We start from the raw sequence: 23,132 nt of genomic DNA, 5'->3' as shown, positions 1-23,132 counted from the left end.
CAGTAACGCTCTGTCGCACCAGATTCCATCCCCCCTGAAACCACTGCTGCTCTCATTGACTCAGACTTTACTACCCACACCCTGTACCGTGACATATACGATCTATACCCTGTTGATACTGGTTTTCATTAATTTCAGCAGTGTTAATAAATAACAGGCACTATATACATTATCAATTCTATTTCAAAACATCAAGCTTGTCAACTGTCAGGACGCGAAAAGAAAGAGAGCACCCTTTAGTTTATTCAAATTCCAGTAAAAATGGCCATTATGTACAGGCCGTTAATTTTTTAACGGAAAGAAGGAAAGTCAAGAAATATATACTCACAATCACTTTATTAGAAACACTATACTAATACTGGGTAGACCTCCCTTTGCTCTCAAAACAGCCTCAGTTCTTCGTGGCATGGATTCCAGAAGATGTTGGAAACATTTTTTGAGATTCTGGTCGTGACATGGTGCGTTATTGTGCTGGAAGTAGCCTTTAGAAGGTGGGTGAATTGTGGCTATGAAGGAATGCACATGGCCAGCAACAATTCTCAAATAGGCTGTGGTGTTTAAGCAGTGATTGATTGATGATTGAACAGGCCCAAAGTGTGCCAAGAAAATATTCCCCACACCATTACACCACCTCCACCAGCCTGGCCTGTTGACACATGGATTAATGCTGTTGGAGCCAAATTCTGACCATACCATCTGTGTGTCTAAGCACAAATTGAAATTCATCAGTCCAGACCATGTTTGTTGAGTCTTCAGCTGTCTAGTTTTGGTGAGCCTCTGCCCACTGCAGCCTCAGCTTTCTCTTCCTGGCTGACAGATGTGGAACCTGAGGTGATCATCTGCTGTTGTAGCCCATTTGCCTCAAGGTTTGATGTGTTATGCATTCTGAGATGCTTTTCTGCTCACCAAAACTGTGCAGATCTGAGATGCCTTAGCCTTTCTGTCAGCTGGAACCAGTCTGGCCATTCTCTGTTGACCTCTCTCATCAACAAGGTGTTTCTGTCCACAGAACTGCTGCTCTCTGAATGTTTTTTTCTTTATTGCACTATTCTGAGTAAACTTTAGAGACTGCTGTACATGAAAATCCCAGATCATTAGCAGTTATAGAAATTCTTGAACCAGCCGGCCTGGCACCAACAATCACGCCACGGTCAGAATCACTGAGACATTTTTCCCCACTGTGATGGTTGATGTGAACATTACCTGAAGCTGCTGGCCTGTATCTGCATAGTTTTATGCACTGCACTGCTGCCACACAATTAGATAATTGCATGAATGAGTAGGTGTTCCCAATATAGTGCTTGGTGAAGTTATATTTAACAGAAACTGAACACCCCCCTCCCAAAATTAAGTATAATATCAAATCTATCAGTATTTAATTTGTCTACTCTCGCTCTCGTGTACCCTACTGCCACTTTAACTCTTCTATCCTTCCAGGCACAGAACCATTGCTAGGGATTTTACACACCACAGTTTCACCGCTGAGGTGAGAATTTTGCAGCAACCAAAATTATCCAAGCAAAAGGACAGAAACTGACCACTGACAAAGGACTACAGGATGATATATACTGTACTTCAACAAATGAGCTAGACTCTCTAACTGTGCACCAGCAAAGTGAAGCTACAATGTAGGTGTTTCTTATAAAGAGGCCAGTGTACATGCTGTTTAAAACCCACAGGAACACCTGTTCCTGTGCTGCACATACTACGTCACTACTATGGGTGTTCCACCACCTACATAATATCTGGTCAGCAGTGGTCATATGATGGTCCCTTTCCATTAATTGGCAGGGCAGATAATGACTGACAAACGGTACAGGTTAGGTGTACAGAAACTGGCAGCTCTACGCGTGTAAGTCCATGGACGACTGACAAAAGCATAGAGAAAACTGAACTGCTTCTCCACATGTTTATTCACATGAAACATCAATTTTTCTTTTATGTCTCATACAGCTACCTGTGATTACAGGTCTATTAGTCAAATAACCCATACTTAATGACATTTTCTGAACAATACGAAGTGTGAAACAATGAAGGCCTTCTTCTGCATAGCTATAAAGTATGTATAGTAACTGTGCAGAGGATCGGTTTGACCTACAAACTCTGCCCAGAAACTAATCCTCAAAGACACAGACAAATGGGCCATACAGCCATGTCCTTTGATTGAAGCATAATTAATCAGCCTCCGTTATGTCAAAGTTAAAAGAGTACTAAGCAGTGTAGTACATTATACAGACATTTGGACATTATGCAGGAAAACTGCAGGGAAGGCTGAGTCACCATTGCCAATTACCCAATTACTTTAACAATACAAATGAACTTGCATTGAACTTCGCCATTTACCCATCATCACAGGCCTTCCCACTCCATGACAGAGCAACATAAGCTAAGGATTCTGTTTTTTAATGGTATCTGTTTATTTTTCTTTCTTTTTAGTGACTGAATGAGGTAAATGAATAGCCCAACTTCTAAAAAAAAATTTCCAGTATTTTGTCATAAAAAAAAAAAGATAATAATAATTTTGGTGTTCCTTTTTTATGCATAGTGTATAAGGTTCAAACAACAATTTGCAGGCATGTTAGCCACTGTAGGATTAGCGCCCAGTTGTAGCACCACACGCAAGAACTTTAAGTGATCCTTGCTCACCAGCAGTGGGAGCCCAAGCTAGTAGCTGGTTAGTCCAAGGTTATGCGCTGGCCTCACAGCCTGTAAAGGACAGTGTTGCTGTAATGCTGTATGAAAGATATCAAAGTTGTCAACCAGGGTCACTGCTAGAAAATGATGAGGACGTGTTCTGTGTGAGCAAGGTGTTTCTATTAATTTCTGCGCCATGTCTTCATATAAGATACTGACCGATGCGCAGGTCCATAAAGAGTATTCACTGTGCTGTTCTAGACTAAGAACAAATTAGAACTGCATCCACTTTAGCGTTTGGAATGGCTTCTACAAGAACTGTGCATCAGGAGCTTCATGAAATGGGTTTCCATGGCTGAGTAGCTGCACACAAGCCTAGGATCACTACGCCCAATGCCAAGCATGATATAAACTTGTGTAAAGTGATTTGGAGCAGTGGAAACATGTTCTCTAGCATGATGAATCATGCTTCCCTATCTGTCAGTCTAATGGACAAATCTGGGTTTGGCACACGCCAGGAGAAAACTACCTAACAGAATGCACCATGCCAAAAGTTTGGTGGAGGAGGGATAATGGTCTGGGGCTGTTTTTCAGGGTTTGAGCTAGTCCCCTTAGTTCAAGTGAAGGGTAATGTTAATGCTACAGCATACAAACACATTTTACAAAATTATAGGCTTCCAAATTTTGGGAAAGGCCCTTTCCTGTTCCAGCATGACTGTGCCCCTGTACACAAACTCTAGTGGCCTGCACTGAGCCCTGAACTTATCCCCAGTGAACATCTTTAGGATGAACTAGAACACTGTGAGAAAGGCCATCTCGTCCAACATCTGTGCCTGACCTTACAAATGCTCATTTGACTAAACACTCACAAATTCCCACAGACACTTTTCAAAATCCTGTGGAAAGCCTTCCCAGAACAGTGGAGACTGTTCTACTGTCCTACATATTAAAGGGGGCCTATTACGCTTTTCTGGTTTTTCCCTTTCCTTTAGTGTGCTCCCGTTTCCTGTTACAAGATGACGCAATCCCGTAACACAATCTATATTGCCCACATACTGGAAAGCCTGGCCTACCCCACACAACACACAGCAACTACTGGAGACCGAGAAGAGTTTGTTCAGTGGAGTTTTGTAGCCACGTCGAAAAGATGCAGACCTGACTTTCAGGATGGAACTCTGGCTCAAACTGACACAGCAGAAATGATGGCAGAGCATTTCAGACAGAGGTTCAATAGATGTACAGTTTAAAAATAATGTGTTTTTGGAACATTGACACTCTGTGTAAATCTATTCGAGAAGGCCCCAAAAATAAAATTATGAACATTGAAAATTAGCTTAATAGGTCCCCTTTGATACCCATGGTTTAACAAAAGGATTTCCAGGAAGCTCATATAGGTATGATGGTCAGGCATCCACATACTTTTGACCTTATGGCATATGTCAGAATTTGTCAAATAAATGTTGTCTTTTTCTGTGTCTCATGGAAGACTCTAGAGTCAAAACCACCAGACGTCTGATGGCCTGGGCTGTTGATGAACCTAACAGCTGCACACACTGGCTTCTAGTGATAGGAATTTTGATTCAGTTTACCAAACCAATTCTTTCTAACTGTATGTTTCAAGGAACTGAAAGTCCAACTGAACGATTTCTTTTTGTTCTACATCATTATGTGGCACAGTGAATAGTCGTTTCATAACCTCCATACACAATGACAATGTATTCAGCAAGTGAGTCGGACGTCCAAGGTAATTAAACATTTTAGCATCATCTCCAGTGAGTGAGTCTGATGTGTACTTCTCAGGGCCGGAGTGGGACTTGTGTTCGGAGTTATGCAGATCAGCCCACCAAAACTCTTCACACACAAACACACACACACACAGACACACACAAACACACTCACACACACACACACACACACAGCATTGCACATTATTGCATATTATTTAGCGCACATCGTGCAAAACAACTTTTTTATAAAATCGGCACATCTTCTTCATTTCTTACCCTTATTTATTATTTATATGCCACTCTGATATAAACAGGGTGGCTTAACCAGTGATAAAATGAAAACTGGCCAAAGCTTTTATCTTAAATGTGACATGCTATGCTACAAACTAATGCTAGCTAAGTTAAGCCTGTCAGCATTTCTCACTGCACACCTCCTTAAGTAGCTTAAGTATACGAGGACCTCCTTCTGTCCTCATCCTCCTTAAGTAGCTTTCTCATTCTTGTCTTCTCACTGCCATCTTGGCTTTTTGCAGTTCTTGCCACTGCTGTGCATCTTAACATGATTCAGGTATGAAAATTACTATACCAGTAATACAAGAAACAGTAATGAACTCAGTAGAGCACTGCATGTTGTGTCAGCCAGCACCAAATAGGGCAGCAGTTACATTGGAGTGCCCACTCAGTTGTCTGAATGCAACTGCTGCGTCATTTAAGGTGGAACAGTAACGTCAGCCCTACTGCACTGGTTTCACCCCTGAATTACTACAGATTTGTACTTGGGTGTATCGTTTATAGTTTATAGCATAATATTTGTGGCTTTATATATTAGCCCACAGTCATGGGTCCAAAATGCTACTGGCCCAACAGGAATTCTCCTGACTCTCCTGATTACCCACTCCGGCACTGGTACTTCTCCTCACTAATAGAGTCAGCATTCTTTGTGTGATCAACTCAAAAAGCTTGTACTTAATGTGCGGTTAGGTGCTTCATGTTGTGATTTCATGAGGTCAAATAGTGAAAAATGATATTATGTCAAGTCTATAATGGGGCTCTCAACTCCAGTCCTGGAGACCCCCTGCCCTGCAAAACTTCAACATCGAGAACAACCCAGCACACCTGATTTAGCTCTTCAGCTTATTACAAAGACCGTGGGTTCTTAGAGTCAGTCCTGGGGACTCCATGCTAAGCACATTTTTGCATTCCTTCATCATGCACACCTGATTCCATTAATTTAAAAGCCCCTTGTGTGACGAGTCAGGTGTATTATAGCGAAAACACAAAAACGTGCAAAGCATGTAGTCCCCAGAACTGACCTTGGGGACCACAGATTAAAGGGAAATTCCACTGATTTTTCACAGGTCAATTAAAATGTAGACAAAGTCATTCATAGTGGTTTGATGTGAAATGCTCCATTCTAGAGAAACTTACAGACTCAGATTTCTTTACAGTGGTGGTGATAGGGGTCGCAATGAATATAAAAAAAAAAATAACCATTTTATTTACTATCCAAAATCATCAGTAAACCCAAATGTCCTATCAGCATTTCATATGTAATGCTGATAATGGTAAAGTAGTGATGAATCTGAAAAGAAAAGCTTTCTTTGGGGACTATTTTGCTTTACAATGCTGTGTATGTACCTCTCAGTCATAAATTGACCTTAAACCTATCAGGCACATATTGATTACCATTTCATGTAATAACTTTCTGTGAGGAAGCTTTTAGAGCCATTAAACACTTTGGACGTCTGGTTCCTATCACCACCACTGCGAACAATTCTGACTTGAGTTTCTTTAGAACAGAGCATTTCATGTTAAACAACATCTTAACAATTTAATTACACAGAAATTATGAAAAAACAATTGAATTCCCTTTTAAGCCCTTCAAGAGTTGGACCAGGTGTGTTGGGACAGGGAATATTTAAAGGGGAAGTCAACACATTTTTCAAGATTTCTGCATAATTGATGTACAATTGTAGAGATGAGGCAAAATACCCCAGTCCCTGGGACTGGCACTGTAGAACCACTGACTAAAAGGGGAAATCCACCATTTTTTCAAAATTTCTGAATAATTCACTCCTTGAGATGTAAACAAAGTCATTGAGCATGATTTGATGCAAAATTCACTGTAGAGAAGCTTACAGACTTTCTTTACAGTGGTGGTCACAGGAACCAGGGGTCACAATGTCTACAACACAAATATAGCCATTTATTTACTATTGAAAATTTACTAGCGAACCTACACGTGTCTTCTGAGTTTTTATGTGTAATGTTGATAATGGTAAAATAGTCATACATCTGGAAAAATAAGTTTTCTTTGGGGACTATTCTGCCTTACAACGCCCTACCATCCACCATGAATGGATTAAACAATGGATTCAAATACATTTAAAGCAAAAACTTTATCACAAAACTATCATAAAACAATGTGTCAGAGCCAGGCAGTATATATCTAACCATTTCATGTAATAACTTTCTGTGAGCTTTCAGAGGTGCACTCCAGACGTCTGGTTCCCATCACCACCATTCTGAATGATTCTTACACTGTAGGTTTCTCTAGAACGAAGCATTTTACATGAAAGCACTATGAATGACTCTGTTTACATCTTAACCACGTAATTATGTGGAATTTCTGAAAATGTGGCAGACTTTCCCTTTAACATAGAAGCAGAAAAAGTTGGAGTTGTGAATTGGTTCTACCGGTTTATAGAAAAGAACCGGTTCAAACGAATCGATTTGTTGGCGAGTCGGTCCACCGCTGCGGACCTCTCGCTCCACAGTAACGACAACAACGCCAGTGTTTACAAACAGCTCCAAAAGGTGTTTTACATCAACCCTGTTGCTACAGCAACACTGGCGCGATGTAGCTAAGCAACTAAGCAGCGTAGCTAAGCAACCACAGTTTCAGGAGTAAAATACAACGGAATCAGCGTCAGGCTGTGACATTAACATGATTATATCGACAATCAACACAGCAGCCTATACAACAGTTCATCAGGAGACACGGCGCCGCTGCCCCGGTTAAAACAGCACAAGAGGAGCGAAAATTAGGAAAGTTCAAAGTCGCCGGGCTGGAGACTGCCCATCACCCAGGACAGTTCAGACACAACTACACTGATGGTTGATTTACCCGGACGACTAAAAAGTTTAACACGTGATAAATTCAGGGACGGTTCGTGTGTTGTAGAAAACAGAGCTGTGGTTGGAGGATTTTATGATCAAAAGCCATTAACAGGTCAACACAAAACAGTGTGGAATCGTTACAGGAGACTCAGCTACTATCCGGCGTTTAGCATCTCCCTCTCCGCGGCTCTTCTTTCTAACACAGTGATTACGGACCGTTACTGCTTCAAACAGCGCGTGCTGGGAGGTGAATCCGAACAGCTTCAGTCCTACCTGGATGTAGATGGGTTTCCTCAGCCAAAGCCATGGACTCAGACTCCGTGCCATGACTGAAACACCACATCTCACAGCGCTGACCTGGTATAAAATAATGCAACATTGTCACCACACCATCATAACGTTTAGAAAACCTTTAAAATACCTGTGAGGAAACACGCGAGTGAAAGCACTCACCAAACTGGAATGCCCCCCTTCTCCGTGCGAAAAGCAGCTGTGCTCCGGCGAGCCACCAGCAGCGCCCAACGCACGGCACCGCCAACATCCAGCCGCTAGATGGCGCTAAAGGCGAGGAGCGCCTGATAGTCCTCAGCACATCAACCAGTCTGATGAAAGTTTTAAATGGAGTTTACTTTGCGCCAAAAGTTTCAAATAAAATATTAAAATCCACAAGCAAAATATTAAGTATCAAAATATTTTGCAAATACAAATAATGAGAGTTAAATCAATCTTTTCAAAAAAGATTACTACTCATTTTCTCTCATTCTGATATAAATTTATTAATCATTTTGCCAGTTTTTTGCTTTTAATTTTTTTATATGTGCTGATACATGTTTTGCTTCTGCAGTCGCTCTTTAGTTTCTGACTTTTGGCACATTTTCAGGGTGGGTGGGTCTTAGCAGAGGGCCTTCACCTGCACCTTCTATTGGTCAACTGATTTGGAGTGACAGGTCTTCTGAACACGTAGCCGCGTTCGTACTGAGTGTAGTATCGCCAGAGAGGATTGCGCTACAATGTCCAACTTTTTGAGCAATGTTTGTCATATTTATTAATGTAACATGCTCAGGGTCCTCTGTCGAGTTGTGCAAAATGTATATTTTGGAAGTTGAAGTATATGAGGTAAAAGTAGCTGTTGAACGAAGCTGTACCACTGTTCGGATTTGTGTCTGCTAACGCTAACTAGGGTAGCCATACTGGTAACGGAAATAAACAGCTTAAATATTCAAAGTTAGTTCACTGTATTATTGTCAAGATATTTGGAGCAGCACATTCTGTAAACTGGTGTACTGAAATAGGAGGCCTGTTTCAGTGACTGACACTGAGGGGTTCTGTGGGTAGAAACAAGAGAAGACTGACATAACCGTCAGAACAGAATGACCAACCATGACATGTCAGCTGACCAGCTCATGAAGGGCTCGTTAATCAGTTGATAAACCAGAGCAGTAGATCTCCAGATGCGTTGCTAATAAACAGCTTTAAAAAGCTGCAAAGCTCACCTAGTTCACCCTTTAGGCTAGTTAGCCCTAGAGAACACGGTTAGGCTAGCTAGCACTAGCATTTGCAAACTCTAAAGGTGGTAGAGCTTTGTTCATTCATAACTAACTACGTTTATGTTCATCTATGCTCAAAATAAGTTATATTGTTTTGAACAGGTCGACACAGGACCCAAACATACGTGTTACATTAAGAATTTAAAAAGAATATGACAGTACAACACTGCACCCACAGCAGCACTCAGTATGTGGTCCGCCATGCTGGGGGCAGTTCAAGCTGAGTAGCTACGTGTTCAGAGTAACATTCACTCCAAATCACTTGACCAATAGAGAGTACAGGTGAACGCTCTCTTCTAAGACCTGTCCCTGTTAAAAGTGCCAAAAGATAGAAGCAGAAGAAAAAGTAGCAATCTTTTTGATTATTAAGTTTTAAATTAAGTTTGATTTAACTCATTATTTGTAATTTAGACACTTTAATGCTCAATATTTTGCTGTGGATTTTAGTATTTTATTTGAAACTTTTGGCACAAAATGAACTCCATAGATTTTACTGTTCTCAAATTTACACTTTAGATTCATTTAAAGTCTCTAATGTCAAACCCAAAATTATTTTAACATTAAGCAATTTAAGGAAATCGAAAATAAGTACCAGTTTGAGATTAAAAAGGTAAAACAATTATAATTAATCAAAAGTAATTTCTTTTCCACAGGTCAATCAGTTAGATTATCAGTTTTAGCTTTAGCCTTGGCTTAGATATAGGTCTACTATAACCTAAGGGTCTAATAAATGTTGAGTAAAGTCTTCCCCATAATAAAGTAACCCAAAGGCTACTAATAATTCGCATGGCCAGACCTCTGTTCTGCCTGGCTGCAGTAATTAAACTGTAAGTATTTTAAGCAAAAAGCTTGGATTTATCACATCTAAAACTGCCATTGTTAGGTCACAACTGAAAACGAGGTCAATAATAATTATCTATTTGTGCTTCTCTGTCCATCTTGTCTACTGTAAGACGTCAAAATAGAGGTCAATACAGTAAACCATTTCAAACTAGAGGTCAACATCTACTGGAAAACATTAAACTAGAGGTCAACATCTACTGGAAAACATCAACTAAAGGTCAGTCCCTTACAGAAGTCCAGATAGGACATGAGGTAGTTATAATTTTCTGGACTGTCATCATGAGATCATGACTTAATTGTGTTGTGATCTCAAGATAACAAAAGTTCTTTTCTCAAACTAGAGGTCCATTTCTACAATAAAACATGTTAAACTAGAATAAATGTAAATTTCTCTAGAATGGTACATTGACATGGTTCACATCTTAAATGATATAATAATGCAAAAACTTTTAAAAATGTGTACTTTCCAGTTAAGGGATTTAATAAACAAAAGCGGAATTATTCCATGAGATTTAAACAGCATTTATCCTCTACCTCGAAGACTTTAGCAGCTCATTTTTAATAAAGCTTTTCCTAGATTTTCTAAGATACTACTACCATTAAATAGCAGTAGTGGTTGTATATGCATACTGAAATTTTCACCTAGGCTTAGACCTAATCAAAGTGAAAAATGCTTCATAAATCAATGTATTATTGAGATTGTGTAGAAAGAACACTGCAGGAATATGTTTAGTATGTCAAAAAAAAGGAGTCAAGCAAGAAGTTCAGTTTGTGGCACAGCCCTGCAAAATGCTTTTATTTGGTTGTCATCGCAGTTGAATCATGAGATTTAGAGGTACGGTTTGTACCACACTATACAGACAACCACCAGCCAGTCTGTAGCCTCACTGTGAGAGGGCTATCATAGCTTTCAAAATTTTAACTCAAAAGAACCCAAAAATTATACATCCATTATGCATAGAAATTTTAACCAACTGGTTAAAAAAAGCTATTTTTGTACATAAGAGCTGACTTTCTATTGAGTTTTGTGCTGCATTTATATTGTAAATTATTGGCATTTGTCCAGACAATTTTTTTTCCTGTATGTACAATATACACACTACATACACTCAACACACACACCCACACATGCTGCAAGGCGAAGCAGCGAACACATGCATTCCAGCTGAAGAGAGTCCTGACAACACCAAAGTTCCTTGCGTCAGCATTATATATTACAACAAAAATAAATGCACAACTTTCTTACATTCTGTCTGTGTCAAAGCAATGTAGAGGGGGAGAACATAAACCTGACCCGTTTAGACTTCAGGTGGCTACGCTGAGTATACTGGAGGCAGTCATCTAGAATGCAACTCCATATCACTACTCAGATCCAATCTCTTCCCTTTAAGGTCCACTTTGTACATTTTTCTTTCACTCCACCTCTGCCACGTGGGCCACCTCCACCTCCATGGTCTGAATGATGTCAGCAGCCTCCTCCACCTTCATTCCAGCCTGCTGGGCTAGGACATAGTTCACCACCTGCATAATGCTCTGGTCCGAAAGCGTTGTAATGGCCCCCTCGCTTACCGCCTGCACAGCCTCTACTGCTTCCACCGTCTCCTCAGTGATGAGAACTGTCTCGATCTCCTCACTGGGTGGTGGCTGTGGTGGCTGAAGCTCAGGAGGCAGTTCGGGACTGAGGATGCTGACCGCATGCTCCACCTGAGTGCCCTGGTTATGGAACTGCAGCGTGTCCTTCTCCAGCATGATCTTCCCTGGTAAATGGTCTCCGTGGTACTTAGTTATGTGCTTTCGCAGCGTGCGGGCATCTATGTGGGCCTCCTGGCACAGCGGGCAGACGTAGGGGCGCTCACCTGTGTGTGTGCGGACGTGACGCTTCAGGGAACGGGCGTCAGCCCACGCCACCCCACAAGTCAGACACTCAAATGGTTTTACCCCTATAGACATTTGGGAAAGAGAGAGGTTGGTCATTGTTTCTGAAGTAAGGCCTATTTGTGTAGGATTTATACATTTAAATTACAATTTTCTAACAGGAGCCACAGTCACACAATAATAATAATAATAATTGTAATAATAATAATAATAATAATTATTATTATTATTATTATTATTATTATTATTACTGTTATTATTATGATTATTATTATTCCTTTCATACAAAAAGTCTGCAAACAAACCAGACCACTTTGTCTTTTCTAAATTCTAGAAAATTGTTGACAAAAGCCATAGGAATTGGATGGTTTGAATGAGCCAGCTGAACAAGCAAAGATAATTACTCATTTAAAACCATTTGTAGCACCTTTAACTACCTCTAATGAGTGCCCAATTCCCACAATATGGAGTGTCTATGCCAAAAATTATGCAGAAATATTCTCCTGAGAAGAATTAGTCTTTAATACAGACACATCCCTGTTAATTATTCAAAGCTCCTAAGTGTGAAAGACTTGGTGTGCCACCTAGAGGTAAAGCTTTGTACTGCACATTGATGTGTCTTACAGTGGCAACTGGACAACTGGTCTATCAGCAACATAATTTCCTCCACATGTTCTACATAAATTCTAAAGTGTTTAAAAGGCGTGTAAACTTCTATGCTTTCCTTTTCGAATAAACAAGATAAATCATGTATGTATGCGGGCAGTGTATGTTCACCTTGATGGTTGTTCATGTGGCGTCTGTACTCTCTGAGCTGGGTGAACTTCCTGCCACAGTGTTCACACTCTCTCTCCAGATTCTGCTTCACTCTGCCCTTCTTTCCGTGAGTGGCCTTCTTCACATGTCTCCTAAACAGAGCCTTTTCAAAGAACTCTTTGCCACACACATTGCACCTAGCAAACCAACAGAACAAAGAGGTTAAAATGAGATGCAGGAGATGCACAGCAGACAGTGCTGGTGGTAATGCAATACAAAGTAGCGTTATATTAATATAATTACTGTTTCCTGTAACAAAGTAGTGTAACACACTGAGGTTTAAATTTTTGCAATGAAATTGTAGTGACTTAAGTGTATCACGTTTTGTTACTAGTGTTTTAAAAGTTTGAAATCACAAATCAAATATTTAGGATCTTTATTTTCAATTTTAAAAAATGTCACAGAAATGTATTAAATGATATCATGATGCTTCTCTCTACAACTTCATAGATTTCAACTAATTAGTAAGAAGCTGTGAAAGAGAAAGAAATGTTAGATGTGTCTATAATTAACAGACCTGTAGATGATTCCTTAATGACTGGAAAAGCAGTACAAACTTGAGTTATGAGAAGTTATGTTATAATAAATTTAACATTTAGAATGCCTCATATCTGCTCGCAAATCTCAGGCAAGTAATGTAAGAGACCACTACAAACACATAATTACAGTATTATCATTTGTTAACTTTTTAGTATTACAAAAAACACTGATAAAAAAAATACCTGCTAAAGTGTCTATTTTAATCCACACGAGAAATGTGATCATTGAATAAAATTATTATAATAAGCGATTCAAATCATTTGAATCATAGTGTATGACATAAGGCCTTGTTCAAACTGCAGATGAAAGTGGCCCAAATCCTAACTACTTCTCCAATACATGACATAGATGTGTTTGTGTGTGATAGTGTGAACAGCTAAAAACATGTAGAATCTAATGCTGAATTCCGATCCACTTTTATATGAGGTAAGTATTCACACACGTGGCATTGTGACCTGTGTCTGAACAGTCAGATCAGAGTTCATGCACACTCCAACTCAAGTTCACAATTTTGTGTTGCTTTATGGCAACATCAAAATGCCTGTTACTGTGGTTACACTCCATGTCCCATTTTGGTTCACACTTGCGAAAACATGTCACATGAAAGGAGTGTATTAATCTTACGGAAAGGTAAAGGTCAGCTGTGTTTGTTCCATAAGCGTACTGGGTGGAACAGTGTTCATTTGCGCATACGGATCAGTTCTTGATCTGTTCAGACTGATATCAGATATAGGCCACATTAAAAAGAATGTGAACAACCAAACAACAAAATCAGATGAGCTGATCATGTGACTTGGACCGACACAGATATAACATCGGCAAAGAACATTCTTCATCTGGTGAAGCATCTAACCTTCCTAATAAAACGGATAAAATATCCCTGAAGACTACAGAGCAAGCCGAACAAGATTTTATTTCAAGACAAAGTTTTTAAACTGGTTTGTTTCTAGGTTTTCAAACAGCTTTAGCTATTCATAATGTTACTCAAGCTTTACTCAAACTGTCTGGGTCTTGTTCAGCGCAAAGCAGGTACAGCGTCTTTTAAAGGTTTATTGTGAAGTAATGTGATTACTTAGCAATTTGTAATGAATGACTTTTCACCGAAACACTGACACCATAGCAACAGGAAGATAATATAAACAAGATACATGTTACTATTGTGTGTGTGCACATGCGTCTGCATGTTAGACAGGGCCTGTAAATATGCACGGGCATGGTTCTGACTTACCTGTATGGTTCTGCGACTGTGTGCGATTTGACGTGGGAGTACCAGTCCTTCTTCCAGCTGTAGCATTTTCCACACACCTGGCACTGGAAGGGCTTCAGGCCCAAGTGCTTATTCATGTGTTGCTGCAGGTCCTTCGCCTCATAGAAGCTTTTATCACAGCTGTGGGGCAGGGACAAAACACAGGCATTTCAGAGACTGCAATTTCTTGTCTTTTATTTTGTTCATGCTACTGTGTGAACTGTGCCAGTAAAAATGAGTGAACAAAATGTTCCTTAAGCAACTGCCAATGAATATGTGTGTTGAAAAAAAAGAGATACTCACTGGGAACATTGGAATGCACGGACCTCAGGTTTGGGTTGATGCTTTTTCAAGTGTTTGCTCAGTCCGGAGGCCCGATGGAATGACATTCCACACTGTGTGCATAAATATTTTGATTCACCTGTCAAAAAATTCAGTAGGTTACATGAAGTTTGTAAAATCATTTGGCAGCAGTTTTGCACATTACATAACCAAAAGCCTATTTTTGCCACAGCTTTCACAGTATCTCTCATGATATTCGTATAATAAAGCACTTTAAATGAACAGAACTTTCCCATTTGTAGTCCACTGAACGTCTGAGCTACCTTGATATAAAGGATCATATCAACATCATGCATACTAGTTTGTGTACAAAATAAGTAGCTTATACATTTGACCTTGCCATGTGCTGACAGGGCTCCAGACAAATTTTTTTTCAGAACTGCTTCTAAAAATTTTGACAGCTGTCCCAAAATGAAAATGAACCAAATAAAAGGAAAATACTAAACTGCTTTGTTTACATTTCTCGCTTGAATTTTTGAACTATCATGTTAGATTCCCAAAAATGGCCAATATTAGCAAAACAACAAAACAGTTTAGTACACTTGCATGCATACACACACACATACACTCAGACACAACACATATTAACACATCTAAGGTCATTAAATACATTTATAAGCATGTGTATGTGCATCAAAAGTTCTGTACATTACTAAATATGTAATGTTTTAACTTGTCACTTTATTTCTTGTAACTGTAATGCAAAACATACCACTGTAAATTCAGATCATGTTCCGCTGTTCTTGTCATAACTAATTATTAACTGTTAATACTTGAATGATGCTGCTCTTCAGAACCACAGTGCATTGTCATGGGTATCAGGAAAAGCATGTACACAGCATTTATAAACAATTATCAACATTTGAGTTATCCTCTTTTGTTGTTACCATTAGAATAAGAATAGAACGATACTATATTTTTGTGCCCTGGAACATGAGTAACATATAAAAGGGTTAAATACATGGGCACTCAGCTGCAGTTTGTGAACAGTACTACCATATGCAACCAGCTTAAAGAGAGACTGTCAAACTCCAATATACATAAAGTAAGAAACGTTACTTTAGTGTCTGTTACAAGCTTCAATTGTTCATCTTTAAGGTAGAGCATGCTAAAAAAGTGAACAAACTGGCTTGACTTTTGCATTATGCTAAACATGCATTATGCTAGCAGCAGAAATCTGATGAACAAATTCCACTTGAAATGAAGTATAAACAGTTTCTGGATTAAACATCAGTGTATTGTGCATGATTTTACGAAAAATTTACGATTTTTTTATGTTTTTGTGTCACATTAATTTATGCAAGTTAATTGTTTTTGAAACATCCCACAACGATTTAAATATCGTCCTGAAGACTATTTTTATTATCCCTGGGGCGATGGGATGCTATTAACTGCAGCTTGTTTGACTAAAATGCAGCGATGATATTTCAAAGGGTCTATGCTAACATTACCATATGTGATTAATATGACGGTATAATGAATTACAACGTTGACCTGCAGGGGCACACAAGTCTGGTCTGCAGAGGGCTGGAGAGTATATATACACAGTTGTATACAAAAGTGTGAACATCCCTGGGCAAACTACATGTTTTGTCAATTTTTTAATTGAAAATAGGTTAACACATGCTCTACAAAGAGCAACCTAACACATAGCTTTTTTCTGCTAACTGTAGTGCACAATTTCTATATATTTGCAGCATTAAACACATTGGGGAAAAAAAAACTGTTTAATTCACCACACAAACAATAACTGTCCATCGCTATAGTTACATGCGTACTTATTTTTCCATACATGTTCAGAAAATCAGCAAAACATTAAATTCGACCAGGGCCGCCCAAACATTTGCATATGACTGTATGCATGTATACAAAAGCTTGCCTGTGTGAATGCTGGTGTGCTCATCCAGGCTCCTCTTGGTGACAAAAGACTTCTCACAAACAGAGCAGTGGAAGCGCTTGGCTGAGTCGTGTAACGCTCGGTGCATCTTTAGGCTGTGTTTGGTGGCGAAGCTTTTCCCACACAGCCTGCATGAGTGTGGCCTCACGCCCGTGTGGTTCAACATGTGGATGCGCAGAGAGTACAGCTTGGGCAGCGTCTTCCCACAAATGTCACACACAAACTCCCGTTTAGTGCGGCTTTTAGCCTGGCCCTCCAGGCCCTCTTCTTCAGCCGCTGGTCCTCGGGTCACAGACACTCTCTGGGTCTTCTGATGTTTGTGACGGGTCAAGTGGGCACGAAGAGAGGCAGCGTACTGGAACTCTTTATTACACAACTGCACAAATAAAAGGGAAAGGGTCACCAAGATCATTGGGTTTCATTCATCAACCATTCTTCAATCCATTAAGAAATTTCTTCTAAAGAACACATCCAGCTTTCACGAAGATTCTGACATTGACCAATGTTTTCTTTTTTGGGATTATTCTTAGGTAAGAACAGAATCAGAAAGTTCAAGAGCACAAAGGTGTAAACAATTCTGCAGTTAAAGAGCAAGTCATGAATCTGACACAGACATTTTCTTATGACCCTTCTACAGAACAAATATAAGAAGAAAGTTGATTGAAAAAACGTAATAAAATGTCATAAATGATTTGTAATTTTATATGCAACCCCAAACATTCAGTCAGCTAAGGAATGTTTCGTGTCTGAAGTCTGTACTGGAGCTACAAGGCAAATATAATTCTACGTCTATGTGACTGAAAGAGGTTTCAGTTTTAACTACATTAGCCTCGGAGCTTCAGTGCAAAACAGAAGAAGCAAACTTAAGACACCAAACATACCTTGGCTGTTCAACTATATTTTGGGTAAGATAAAAACAATTACATTAAATCATTCTAGAGATTCATGTACTTCGACCAACAAAGACACTTGATGCTGGATCATCTTGGACAATAAACGAAAGATAAACTATGTAATTGTTATTTGTTTTACTGGGTGCTATTTTATGACTTGGATGAAAATCTGATCACAATTTAGGTCAGATTTACAAATTAAAATAATTTTTAAGGGTTCACAAACTTTTTAGCACCACCGTAGTATTGCATTTCCAATATAATAATTTCCTGATGCTGTACAGCTTGCAGAGTATTGTTCTTTCACTGTTTCACCCTGGACACATCTAAATTTTTACACTTTTTTCCTAGCATCCTAAGAACTATTTGAAAATACTGAAGTTCCAGTGGGATACAAAATTATATTACACACACACATATACCATTCGGACCTTTTGAATTGTGGTGTACACAGTTATATACAAGCAATATGTTTTCATGAGACAATGCAAATTCTCAATACATACCGTACACTTGAAGCCACGTGATTTCTCATGTTTCAGCGTGTGCATGATGAGGGCATAACGTCTCTGGAACACCATGCCGCACTCGCTACATGTGTGTTCTCCATCCACTGCTCCCTCCATTTTCTCCTGCACGACTCCCTCCTCTACAGATTCCACCTCTTTTTCCACTGACTCAGGTCCTTCGGTCAATATCTTTGCATTGTCAGAAGTTGCCTCCATTTCAGAGGAGTCAATGGAATGTTTCTTTACGGTCTGAGTCACTGGGCGTCCTCTCTTGACCGGTTTCTGGTGAGATTCAATTGAAGAGACCAGGATTAAAAGGGATTTTCAAAAGATTCTGCACATGCAGTACGTATACAGACACACATAAATTGCACTGTACTCCCTACCTTCACAGTGCTTGATGCTTTGTCTTCTTCCTCATTCTCAAGTCCCATGTGTAGGCGAACATACCCTCCTTTCCTCATCAAGCGCTTTCTCAGGTACCTCTTATTAGGATCAACACTTTCATGCTCCTCTTTCTTCTCCTCTCCTCCAGCTGAACCACTCTCTGCAACCTCCATCTCCATTGGATCTGGTTCCCGAGGGGGAGGAGGAGGGACCTGTTTCACTTTAGGGGGCCTCCCTCTCCTTCTCTCAGATGTAGGGACTGGTGGTGGTGCACGGGCCTCTGACTGAGGTGGAGGCTCCACATGCTGGGCCACTGGTTCCTCCTGAACAGCCGGTGATGGTGGAACAGCAGCCAGTTGGACCTTTTCAGTAGGAACCACTTTGTCCGGATCTACACTAATAAGAAATGCACCTGACTCCATGTTCTCTGCTACTGATGTGTCCTCTACCTGTGGCTCCTCCACTGTCCAGCAGGCCTGAACCACAGCTAGGGACTCACTTGAGCCAGCTTGCCCAGAGTGAGTGACCACAGTCATGGTCTCGCCCGCCTCAGTTTCACTGCTGTGGGCCACAATGGCTAGGGACTCGGCCGAACCAGCCTGTCCACTATGTGTAACCACAGTCATTGTCTCGCCATCCACTGTCGCTCCAGCAAGCAAAGCCAGAGATTCAGCTGTTGCATCCTCACCTGTGATAACAGTAATGGCTTCCCCAGCCTCAGGCTGTCCAGTGTGAGTGACCACTGCCTGACCATCGCTCTGCATGGCAACCACATAAGCTCCCGACTCCACAGGATTGACAGGGTGAGAGGGCATAGTTTGGCTGGCAACCACCGTATGGACATCTCCTTGCTGGTAGACCATCAGCCTCTGCTCCTCCACCTTCTTGTGCACTGACTCACAGATGTGAAGGACCTCAGGCATCAGCAGGTGCCGTGCCAGCGTTGCCACCTCCGCCATAACGCAAAAGTTGAACATCAGTTGGGAGGTATAGGCAAACTCCAGCAAAGGCAGAAAGCTGGCCTTGCTGAAGCCTGGCATGGAAAGACACAAAAAGAGAGCAAACACCATATTACTACTGGGTACCTGAAGTAAATGCCCTTGTTTACACTTCCAGTACTCCCTTCCTCTCTCAAGTAATGAAAGTTGTTGCATGACATTATGCTGCTTTCATGACAACTGGTAACTCGGAAGTGTCCAACTTTCACCCAATCTTGGAGCATTCAGGCATCTTCAAGTGTTTAAGGTTGAAAAAAAATCTGCATTTAGAAAGAACCACGTAGGCTGTGGCATGTTTGACATTAACAGCATCAATAATTTTATATTAATAACATCAAAAATGACAACATTGCACAGTCTCGTTTTGCACAGATCAATGTAATCTTCCAATTTTCCAAGTATACCCTGTATTTAGTGATCTGAAAGCATTTCACAGGTATAATTTCTTGTTTTAGTGCACTATGGGTGCTGCCATCCATGTTTAAAATAACATTACAAAACTGCAACTTGGACACTTCAAAGGTCTTTAGAAACCAAAATTACAATTCAAGTACATGCTCAGATGCAAGATGCAATTCTAATCAACAATTCTTCTACATTACTTACCGGAGAGGTCAACAACAGCTTCATGGCTCGATACAGCACCCTTCTCAACAAAGAGTTCATAGAAGTAGTCACTACAAGAAGCCAGCACAGCTTTGTGTGCCCGATACTCCTCACCCTCAATTAGCAAGGTAATGTCACAAAACTGATTATTCAGACGCTGCTGATTCAGCTTGTCCAACATCGTCTGGCCGTGTTTGGGCAGGAACTGTTTTACGATACCCTTGCTGTCCACCTATAAAACAAAAACACATACACAAAAAAGAATCAGAGTCTCAACAAACATCTGAAAGCTAATTATGAAGCAAAATTAACACATTTAACATTTTTTTTGGAAATTCCACTTACAAAGACCAGTTCATGTTTGTCCACTTTAGTGACCTTCGACTTGATCTGAAAGGAAGGATTAAGTTCGTCATCAAGATCTTCTTCGTCATCTTCATCTTCTTCCTCGCTGGTACGGGCCTTTTGTCGACATAAACGGCGGAGAGTTGCCTGACCTATGCCATCTTCAGCACTGCTTCTGCCACGCTCTTGCTTACTTTGGCACTGACATTCCTTAATGTAATCCTTCACCTGCTTTAGGATACCTATAAGTTTAAGAATACCATGAAAACCATCAGACTTGCAGCAACCTGTGTAATTGAACAAACATTTTGTACTGGGAAATATCTTCTAAATGTTTCATTTTAACTAACATATTAATATCAGCAACAATGTTCTAGGTAAGCTTCCAACAGTTAGGTATCCCCATACCCATCTTAACAACAGCGATAATAGTCAACACTGTTGTACATAAGACTGAATACATATACCAGATGTCCGAGGTGGATAGAGCAGCCTAAAACCAAGCAAAAGTGGTGTCACCCTAATAAAACATTTACTACAGCATAATCAAATGTATCTACCAAAAATGAAAGTATACATCCAAAAGTTGTTGTCTTGTAGAAAACTGAACACCAAACTTCAATGTAACTTCTTAGCACATCCATCGTCTATTAACACAGGAACTGTAGTTTGTTAGGGGCCACTAGTCTCTTTTGTAATCCTTCTGGTTTCAAATAAAATGCTAAGGCTTGAAAACAGAGGTCTGAGTGACACCAGGTGTTGTCACCAACAGAGACCAAAATTAAACCCAAGAATTTGTAACTAAATTAATAAACTAAATTAAGCTCTGAAGTAGAATTAAGGAAAACGTAGATTCCTTTTCCTTATCTGACAGATAACTACAATTAGGGCTAAAAGGTTAGGGGAAAATATCAAAATGTAGTTTTTCTGACCAATATTGTGCCTGAGATTTAAATTGTGAAATGTATGTAAAAATGGTCCAGGCCTGTTTTTGGCTAAGAAGACCAGCATATCCACTTTTTCTGGCCTCAGGCTTGAGTACTGGACATAGTGTTGCAGACGGCCAGTTAGTTGTGGCTGTGTTGTCTCCTACTCATCTTGTGGGTGTTTTTGTTACCTCTGATTGGTTTAACTCATCTACAGGCATCTAACAAGCTCTATGTTATTAGGACAAAAATTCCTTACTTAAAACTTGTATATCACTTGTATATCAAAATTTTGATATAAAACTGGTGCTGTAGATTGTTTCTTTTAAAACAGTTTAAAGTCTATAAGTCTATAAACGAAATGAACAGTTACGTTACTATGTAAAGTTCCCTTCTCGTATAATTGTATGACATGAAAATACAACAAAACAGTCCAATCAAAACAAGATGTGTCAGGTTTGTAAGAAGCTTAGTATAAAGTAGCAGCACTCAGGAATCATAGGTTCATTATCTTCAGTAATGCTAACCTAAACACTGTCTGGTATTTTCTGACAGTACCGCGATATTGATTTTTAATTAGTATCGTTTAACTTGTTGTCAATTACTAGCAAGTCATTAGCTCGCCGGCTAGCATCGACGATGCCTCGTTAGCCTGCTGCTAAACAAACGTAGGCCTGAATAAGGCCCTGTTAAATCCTCTACTGTGAGTTCAAGTGTCGCCAAATGCGCTTTTCTTAAAACTTCAGCAGTATTTTAAACCTCCGTCAAGCTTCTCTCTGGATAAACACAGGAAACAAAGCTAACTTAGTTAACCTAACTAGGTTAGCTAACGTTATGGTATGTCCTCCAGTCAGAGGAACCAAAGCCTCTCTCTCTGATGGGATCATGGCTGAAGGGGACAGAGACTCCACTCCGCTTTTAGAGGAAAACAATTCTAAATAACTACATTAAACAATCAAGACTTTCAAAGCTTTTGTAATTTTGTAGCAACACAACCCTGATGTCTGGGTTAACGGTTAGCTGAATCCCTCACTGCTCAGCGGCTCATGTAGGTTATTTTTTGGAGCAAAGTTGTGGCTAGAACGTGTCCCAGTGTAAAAAATAACCAGAACAGCTGATCTGACCCACCTCTCCACCAGTATTTCTGAGAGATGGTCTCCCAGGTGAGCTGCTGGTTGAGGTGCTCTCCTCCGGAGGTGATGTGCGCCTCGTCGATCAGTTCCTTCCTCCGCTCGGCCTGCAGCACCACCTCCAGCTCGCTGAACTCGTCCAGGCCTTTCTGTCGGCGCTGATAGTAAAGCACTCCGTCCCGCACGATGTAGCAGGCGGCTGCCTTGCGGATCTTCCTCTTGGTGTTGCCGTGCGTGCCGGGCGCGTAGGGCTGCCGCTCGTCCGTCAGGTAGCGCTGGATGGCCAAGTAGCTCTCCTCGCTAGACATGCTGCCGCACTAAACACGCCGCACACGCCGAAAACACGGCCCGCAGCTTGGCTTAAAATTCACAAAGGGGCTGTTCAGACCCTGTTCTCTTTCCATAGGGGGTTTGGAAAAGCAAGCGGTGCCCTGTTTCGGAATGTTTTTGGAGGGGGAACCGCTGTTCAGAGTCGCGTGAACAGACAAAATGGCTGCTGCACCCGGCGGATGTTGCGTTTGAAATGGCGGAAGGTGGAGTGACCGAGCAGGAAAAGAGAATAATAATAATAACGATAATAATAATAATAATGATAATAATGATGATGATTATAATAACAATAATAATAATAATAATAATGACAATAATAATAATAATGATGATGATGATAATAATAATAATAATAATGATGATGATGATGATGATGATGATAATAATAATGATAATGATGATGATGCTAATAACAATAACA

At 40.2% G+C, this 23,132-nt stretch overlaps 2 protein-coding genes across 2 annotated transcripts in view; both read right to left on the bottom strand.

The window, feature by feature from the left end:
- Positions 1 to 8,005, bottom strand: part of dipk1ab (divergent protein kinase domain 1Ab) — a 47,097-nt gene extending 39,092 nt beyond the window's left edge. The window contains 2 exon segments of the mRNA XM_036570328.1: positions 7,755 to 7,838; positions 7,935 to 8,005. Of these exon segments, the coding sequence (XP_036426221.1) occupies positions 7,755 to 7,808 (54 nt within the window). The 5' untranslated portion in view covers positions 7,809 to 7,838; positions 7,935 to 8,005.
- Positions 8,006 to 10,634: 2,629 nt separating this feature from the next.
- zbtb11 (zinc finger and BTB domain containing 11) lies at positions 10,635 to 22,886 on the bottom strand. Its single transcript, XM_036570325.1, has 10 exons — positions 22,380 to 22,886; positions 20,326 to 20,567; positions 19,981 to 20,212; positions 18,376 to 19,409; positions 17,987 to 18,271; positions 16,570 to 16,963; positions 14,652 to 14,769; positions 14,331 to 14,489; positions 12,524 to 12,699; positions 10,635 to 11,811 (listed from the first exon to the last, which is right to left on the bottom strand). The coding sequence occupies exons 1-10, from the start codon at positions 22,687 to 22,689 to the stop codon at positions 11,285 to 11,287; spliced, it is 3,477 nt and encodes a 1,158-aa protein (XP_036426218.1). The 5' UTR covers positions 22,690 to 22,886; the 3' UTR covers positions 10,635 to 11,284.
- Positions 22,887 to 23,132: the final 246 nt, after the last annotated feature.

Source organism: Colossoma macropomum, unplaced genomic scaffold (genome assembly GCF_904425465.1).
Source record: "Colossoma macropomum unplaced genomic scaffold, Colossoma_macropomum, whole genome shotgun sequence".
Taxonomy (NCBI): Eukaryota; Metazoa; Chordata; class Actinopteri; order Characiformes; family Serrasalmidae; genus Colossoma; species Colossoma macropomum.
The sequence above is the reverse complement of the archived record's forward strand: the minus strand, read 5'-3'. Positions and strand labels throughout refer to the sequence as shown.

What these genes read in the sequence shown, in the direction of transcription:
- zbtb11 (XM_036570325.1), bottom strand. Translation starts at nt 22,689, where the DNA reads ATGTCTAGCGAGGAGAGCTACTTGGCCATCCAGCGCTACCTGACGGAC. An exon ending in AAGCATCAAGCACTGTGAAG is followed by an intron (nt 18,272 to 18,375) that starts GTAGGGAGTACA and finishes GAATCTCACCAG; the next exon opens with AAACCGGTCAAGAGAGGACG. An exon ending in CGTGCATTCCAATGTTCCCA is followed by an intron (nt 14,490 to 14,651) that starts GTGAGTATCTCT and finishes CCTGCCCCACAG; the next exon opens with CTGTGATAAAAGCTTCTATG.